The sequence below is a fragment of the Mytilus californianus genome, unplaced genomic scaffold (genome assembly GCF_021869535.1).
Source record: "Mytilus californianus isolate M0D057914Y unplaced genomic scaffold, xbMytCali1.0.p SCAF_11, whole genome shotgun sequence".
Classification (NCBI taxonomy): Eukaryota; Metazoa; Mollusca; class Bivalvia; order Mytilida; family Mytilidae; genus Mytilus; species Mytilus californianus.
The window spans coordinates 33,874,118-33,882,445 of NW_026262593.1; the positions used below are offsets into that span (position 1 = coordinate 33,874,118).

An 8,328-nucleotide genomic window follows, 5' to 3' on the forward strand; every position below is an offset into this window, starting at 1 on the left:
AAAAAGCAAAGGAACATGTTTTTGTATCTAATGTGTGTTTTATAAGAATTCATGCAAATTGTTGATTAGAACAACATGAACGGAATTATGTTAATATTTACCTTATGTAAATAAATTAGAAAGATTTATGCTTAATTAAGAGGGGCTTCTAATTGTTACTTTGCAGTCATGTTTAATGTATGGGATAATCTGTTTAATTGTCTCCACGAAAGTCGCAGAGTGCGAGACAATGGGATGTTAAACCGACGGCGGTTTTAACTATTTGTATAAAGCTTTATATTTAAAATGTAGGATATCTGAATGCTTCATACCTTCATACCTGGATGTCTTATGTTATGAAGTTTCCGTATGTTATATTTACCTTGTCCATGACCTTATATTCATGGTTCAGCGACTGCTGACAAATGAAATGTATAGTTTTTTGTCATGTGAGTTTCTCACTTATTATGAGTAATAGGACACTTATATTTGGTATAGGGGATCCTTGTCAGGTCAAAATATACGAATCAAGGCGCCACCTAAAAAGATTGCATGATTTATTTTAACAAGGATGTAATGCCATATATAGTAATGGTAATATGAGTGATACGGACTTTGTCCTCTCACACGAGTAACATCCGCCTTATATTATTAAATATATATTTAACTTGTGTCTAAGAATTTTCATTTAATGATATGTTTTCTTTTAATAGGGACCTTGGTTTAAAAGAAGCGACTTCATTAGACTGTCGACCAGACCTAGAACATATTAAAAAGACTTTTCGAATGTCAAGTGTAATAGCTATAGTAGGAGGTTTAGGCTGCATGTCATTATTGATTGTAGTATGGCCTACAATAATGATAGCCTCTGGAGTACTAAATAATACAGAATTCAATATATGGGTAAGTTAGAATTCTGACAAGACAATTCTTTTGTATCATCTAACGTAAATAATGATCTGGAATGATTCTTCATAAGCTTCAATTTGTTTTCATATTTCCTTTTAGAACATGTGTGCATAGGTAATAAAATCTGTATTTGATCGTGTTGAATCTGTTTACCCATGTGATTATTTGATTTATTATCAATTCACATATACAACTGGTTAACTATAAAACAACAATTACACTTTATACATTTCGTGCATCGTCTAATTGTCAATTTAACCATTTGGTTCCAAATAGTTTCCACCCAAATATATGTGACATACAATAACCCTCAATCAAAATCTCAAACTTGTAAATAATATTTATCTTTACTATTAAATGAGAAGACTTTATTTTGTGTGTCGCTTCACTTCCTTCCACAATAAATTAATCATCATGCCTCTGTGTCCTATAGATACCATGCATAGTCGCATTTGTCATCATCGCTTATGATTATTCCGTTTGGGTTATTTTGGGAAGAAAACGAAAATAAAGACGTCCGGATATTGTTTTCGTCATCGGACATACTTTTAAGTCATAGACAAGACTTCCGTTTAAGACTGTTTAAAATTACACAGAATTTTGGTAACTTTACAAACAACCCTTAATTCCTAACTTGATTACATACAATGTTTTGGGTACCAGAGCTACAGGAACCGGTATCATACATTCCTTCGGTCCCTGGAAGCGATAAAAATCTGATTTCTTGGGACCCCTCGAAACGGTATATATAATCATGTTTTATTTACGAAATAATTCATGCAATAAGATAGATATAAGAAGATGTGGCATGAGTGCCAATGAGACAACTCTCCATCCAAGTCAAAATTTATAAAAGTAAACCATTATAGGTCACAGTACGGTCTTCAACACGGAACCTTGGCTCACACCGAACACTAAGCTATAAAAGGCCCCAAACAATTACTAGTGTAAAACCATTCAAACGGGAAAACCAACGGTCTAATCTATATAAAAAACGAGAAACGAGAAACACTTATGAACCACATCAACAAACGATAACTACTGAACATCAGATTCCTGACTTAGGACAGGTGCAAACAAATGCAGCGGGTTTAAATGTTTTAATGGTACCAAACCTTCACCCTTTTTCTGAAACAATAGTGTAACATCACAACATAGAAAGACACACTATAAAATATCAACTGAAATAGCTTAACTCAATCAAAGGACATATTAACTCCATTGAACATACACTGAACAAATAAATTTGACCTATGACACAAGCCATGGATTTGTTGAAAATTTTCATTTGGCCTGGGTCTTTATATTGGAATTTTATCCCGAGCGTAAGCAAGGGATAAAATTAACGAATATAACGACACCAGGCCATGTGAAAATGAAAACAATTCTTTGGAATGCATGAATTATTTTGATTCTAATATGGTAAACTGAAAACTCTGACGCCATTTCAGTAAAATATGTCGATTTTGTGTACAAATCGCATTCTGACGTAGTCGAATTATAGTGGTTGTGGTTTATTGAGTATTAAGTTTTATTATGGCTCTATTAATATGACGTAATAAACACCCCATATTAGAGTTAGTTTTTTTTCTTAAAAGTAAACACTTTATTAAGTCTGACGCCATTTCCATATTTCAGTAAAGTATGACGGTTTTGTGCACAAATCGCATTGTTTATTGAGTATTTTATTATGGCTCAATTCATAATTCCAATCTTATTTGCAAATATCACATAATAATCTGATTTCTTTAGTGGAATCTGTTTCGAGTGACTGAAATTGAAAAGATTAACATATCGATTATTCTGTCTTCGGCACAATGAAACAAAAAGCATGATGACAAAGCAACTAGCCTCCTAAAAATTGTGCGTTCAAGTTACTACAAATAGTTGACCTTTGCGTTGACATTCTTTAGATTTACATCCAATATTTTGAACTGGTGAAAAATTCAAAATGTTATATTGACATCAGTTCATGTTAAAGATACTTTTGATACCTTTCCTGAAATTCTCCAGTCATAAAATCTTTTACAAAAATTCATCCTACAACAGTTTTCATACTTTCAACCACGCTCTAAATGCCCGCGATTTCGCGGGTGTGTTCTAGTGATTACAATTTTAAGATATGACCAAACAGGATTTATTAGATACACATCGTACACGCTGATCCATTCCATTGCTTAAAGAATTAACAGTAGAACATTCTTGAGTCTTTTGCTACTATGTAACTCTCTACTTGTGATATGTTAAACATATATTTATGGGAATTCATAAGAAAATATTTTATAATAATGTATCAGAGATAATACATTTGAGTTTTGTATGACATATTTTATTCGGTCCTTCTAACTTCTCACTTCTAATAATATCTGCAAATCGACATTATTATATGACAGACGAAATTGTTCAACAATCTTATTGTCTTGCCTTGACGGAGTCAAAAAGCGAGACATAGGTGTGCTTTTCCAGCGTCGGAGGCGTCGACAACAATGTATTAGTTTGTAAATAGGTCAGTTTATGGTGAACCACTAGTGGTAGATCAATGATATTTTGTATACAGATGTATTAGCATTTGCACATTACACTTCCATGGAGATTATTTGGCCATGCTCCCTCAGTCATTGCCTTTTGACTTTGAATGTTTTGCATAGTTAACATGTTAACGTTTGTATTAGATCAGTTCAAGATGAACCACTTATGTTAAGTCAATGATATGTTGGCCTTTGCAAGTTTTATTTTCATGGAGAGAATATGGCTCTAACCCCTCATCATGGTTCATTGAATTTGAAACTTTTACATAGTTTAGAAGTTAATGTTTGTTTAAAAGGAACGACTTATGATAAGTGAATGATATTTAGTATGCAATTGAATTAGCATTGGTACATCTCATGTCAATCGAGATTGTTTGGTCCGGTACTTTCAGTCATAGTTCATTGACTTTGAAAATTTTACATAACTTACATGTTAAAATATTGCTATTTTAATTACAACATTTGCATTATCAAAATAACAAAAAAGACAAGACATATCTCTGTGTTAACAGTTTATCTAGAAAGAAACCGCCACACAAGTTTTATTCGTGAAGTACAAATAGGACAAAGATCTAAATGAGGCTGTTTCTCAATTTAAGTACCCTAACCCCCCACCCCCTACACCTCCCAAATCTATTTGTTTGTCAACCATAAAAAATGTTTGAATCAGTTTTAAAAAAAAATGCATTAATGGTTTGTATTGTTTCTCTCTTTTAAATTCGCCTGCAATTTGTTTAGGCGATTTAAACCAAAGCCAGGTCATTTGTAAAACAACATCTAGCAGCACTTTCATTCGAGGAATCAGTTGATATGATTCTAGTATTCCAATGCTTGTGATTCCCATTAGTATTAACTTGAAAAGACTCATGTGTACATAAAAACATATGTAAAACAAAGGTTTTTAATTGTAAAGATGATGTCATGATTAATGAAGCCGTCATAACTTTGTTGACCATATGCAATATGGAATATATATCAATGTCCCACACAGTATGGATATGTTCATTTGCCGTTTCCTCATTATCTTCTTCTTGTTTATGACTATCACCAAATGCAACTGCTCATATGAACTATACTGTGAAGCAAAATATTGTCCTATGAAATATTCAAAGACAATATTTCATGACTTTGTATCATGAAATTCTGTCCCCATCTATGAAATAAAGCCCAGAAAAGGACAAATTTCCATATAAGATTTTGTCCATATACAGACAATATTTTGTAGATGTATAGTAGGACTTCTTTCTGAAAAAATATTTAAAAAATCCCAGAAACGCTCACAATTTCATGGCAGAGGACTTCTCAGGAAAGACATAATTAGATTGAGAAACATTTTCATTTTCACAGTGAAATATTGTCACGGACAGAATTTCACAGTATTTCATAATGAAATTTTGTCCAGAAGGAGGTGACACATTTTCATGGACAAGGACACTACTTTATAATGAAATTATTTTATTATGAAATAGTGTCCGTGGACAATATTTTATATGAAATTTTGTCCGACAAACAATATTTCATGGAGAACATTATTTTATGTACAATACCACAAACGTTAATACTAGAACAGGAATTTCTGGCTTATTTGGAACACAACAATAAAGTTAAAGTGTTTCAGATGATACAGGCATCGCTGGTTTATGAAGTTGGTCATGTCGTACAGTTAGACTAGGGACATGTATCAATCTGCGAAGGTATGAAGCCTTATTACCAAACACAACTTATCAGAATCCAAACTGAACATCGTGGGCGGTGCTATTAGTCCAACAGAAACAATTCCGAAGCATCTTTCATTCGTTATTTGTCTTTGAAATATTCTGTGGACTGCATGCAGTTTGTATCAAATTTAATCTATTAACTGTGGCCAAAATAACGTGTGAACTTCTTATAGATAATATATATACATTGTAATAGAATATGTTGTTTTAAAAAAAGCCCCAGGTGTTTTTATTTTGTTTGTTGATACGTTGTTAACACTGTAAGTAATCTTTTGTATGTGTGTTTGTGTGTGATTTTCTGGTATTCATGTATTATTGTGTATAATCACAACTCTTTACTTATTCATCTGCAAACCCACCGAAAACGTATCGTATTTGATCGTTTGAAATTTTGAGTAAATGAAAATTTGCAGTTTTGGGCACATGCAAATAGCCACCCAAATTATCAAACACCATGTTCTGAGTTGATCTTTTCAACTTATGCAATTGTAAAATTTAACAAAACGTTTTATTTGTATAATTTCAGGTCACAGTTGGACAGGTCTGGGCATATTTAGCTGCTTTATTCATTATCGTTGTTCCACTCATTACTGAAGGCATAGACATTGTAAAAACATATAATGAAAATACTAAAGTGCACAGTGAAATTTCTGTGGATAGACGACGTTCTGCAATGGACATTAAAAACTTTGTCGGTGAAACATCAAAATCAAAGGGAAAATACAAAGAAAACAGTACTGTCGTTGAAAATGATGTTAATATAACTGCAGATAATAACGAGCTAAATACTGTTAATTTGATATGACTTCATATGACTTTATGAAGTCATAATTAATGTTAAAAAATAGACATTTCATGCAGTAGACAAAGAATTTCACTATTATTTCCAAAACGTGTACTGAAATGTTGCGATTGGAAAATACTAAACTATGCAAATTCAGTCAATGACTTCAAGTTGTTAAAGTGTTCCAATTATTTCCGATGAATTCGAAATGACGAATCGTATGTACATTTTTTTTCATTAAAAAAGGGAACATGAATTCCATTATATGTTAAACAATTTTAGAAAATAGCATAATTTTATCAAATAAAGCACACAGCAACACACTAATATAAATGTAAGTAAGTGCTTGGACGACCATAACATTTCAATTAACGAGTTTAAAATGTGTTTGTGTCTCAACTAATAAGCAACATGTGTTCGCAGTCTTCAATCTTTCTTTATATACCAGAACAGTCGACAGATCAGTACATTTACCTAATTTTTCCATTACTCGTGTGTTTGTGAAATGTTTACTGAGCGGATTCGTATGGAGGATGATGCATACATAGGGTTCTTACCCTTCCGACGCACACGTTTTCGAATTTTCGGCGTTCATGCAATTCCCTCAGTGTTTGTATTTTACCTTGAATTGTATCTTCAACATAGATTTATGAGATTTGAACATTAGTAAACTAGTGTGTCCTCGAATCTATATAACGAATAACTGTTAGGGATATTGTATTTCTCAAATTTCTGCTTTAAATTTTGAAATTTCTTACTTCTAACATGGCTTTCTTACTTCCAATTTGACATTTTGCACTTTCAAATGGCATTAAGAAATGTCAATTGGGAAGAGGTAAGTGTCAATTGGAACTGTGAAATGGCATCTGGTAACTGAGAAATGTCAATTTGATCATGAGAACTGTCCCCTTTGAAGTGAGACATGTCAACTAGAAAGTGAGAAATGTATCTTGGAAGTGTGAGATGTCATATTGGAAGTAGAAAAAGTCTGAAAGGAAATGAGAAATAAATATTTTCTAACCAGTCTTTCGTAGTTTAAGATTTTTAATCGAAATGTTACGGATGTCCTATTTATGTATACACATGTATTTTATTTTACATTAACAAAATGATGACATATTCATACATAATTGTTTTGCCATTTCATACACTGACAATGTGGTACAATAATTCAATATTTACTGCACTATTCATCACATATCTATTTTGAACTCATATATTAAATTGATGCATAACTGTCACACTTAGACGTAGAAATGTCAAGTTGTAAGTGAGAAATGTCATATTGGAAATATCTAAAAGGAAATGAGAAATTAAAAATAGAATTTTGTAAGCAGTCTTTAGGTTGTTAATCAAAATATCATCGATGTTCTTTTTATCTATACACATGTTCTTTATGTCTAATTACAAATGATGGCGTATTTATACATATCTGATAAATTAATTTGATCTGCTCACAAATTTCACCTAGGCTATATCTACTACTAAAGATTAAGAAATTTCTTAATCTAGACTGCAAAAATTATTTTATAATGGTTACATGTGTATCTTACCACGTATTGATTGTTATTGTTATTATTGTAGCAGTGAGGGTTTAAATATGATCTTAAAATTACAAAAGAGAGCTGCTTGAATGATACAAGAACCATATCCTTTTGCTCCTTCTCACCCCCTATACAAACATTCAAACTGGATGACAGGTGAATAGAGAATAAAATATCACAAATTTGTGATAACATTTAAGTGCATCAAAAATGATGCCCAATCATATCTTACTAGCAAGTTTCATTATATGTCAGGCATAAATCCACGCCCCTTGAGAAATGCTGTTCAAGGAAACATCATGCTCCCTAAACCAAAAATCGTATTGTTCAAGAAATCTTTTATGTATTCTGGACCATTCTTGTGGAACAATTTGTCTAAATCGTTACGAATTATTACAAATGTTAATTCTTTTTATTACAAATTAACAGATCATTTATTGAAATCAGCCAATTCAACAACAAAAAATTAAGATATTAATTATTTCCTCATGTTTATTTTTTTATAACATTTTATGCAGTTGTATTGAACATTGATCGTTATACTTGACTTTTATACTAATGTAATTCATGTATATGTCTGCATTGTCGTTTTTCAACGACTTTTTTTTTATGCTTTTCTGTGATGAGGGAATCAGGGAAGATGAGTTATATAGCTAGCGGTGTAACACTATCAATATAAAGTATTGTTGTTGTTGTTGGTATGGCTTATATATACATTACTGTTAAATTGCAAATTGTCATTTATTATACTGATTTGTTGTTGTTTTACTTTCAAGATATTAAAAAGTCTTTAATATTACTGTATCAATACAATTAATCACGACCACGTTAGATGGTTTAGATATTACAGAATTGCACAAAACTGA

The 8,328-nt window shown here is 31.7% G+C and overlaps 1 protein-coding gene across 1 annotated transcript in view; it reads left to right on the forward strand.

The window, feature by feature from the left end:
- LOC127720877 (uncharacterized) overlaps positions 1–8,261 on the forward strand; it is a 61,728-nt gene extending 53,467 nt beyond the window's left edge. Inside the window, exons 12-13 of the mRNA XM_052227621.1 lie at positions 693–882; positions 5,661–8,261. Of these exons, the coding sequence (XP_052083581.1) occupies positions 693–882; positions 5,661–5,939 (469 nt within the window). The 3' untranslated portion in view covers positions 5,940–8,261. The remainder of the gene's footprint in view (positions 1–692; positions 883–5,660) is intronic.
- Positions 8,262–8,328: the final 67 nt, after the last annotated feature.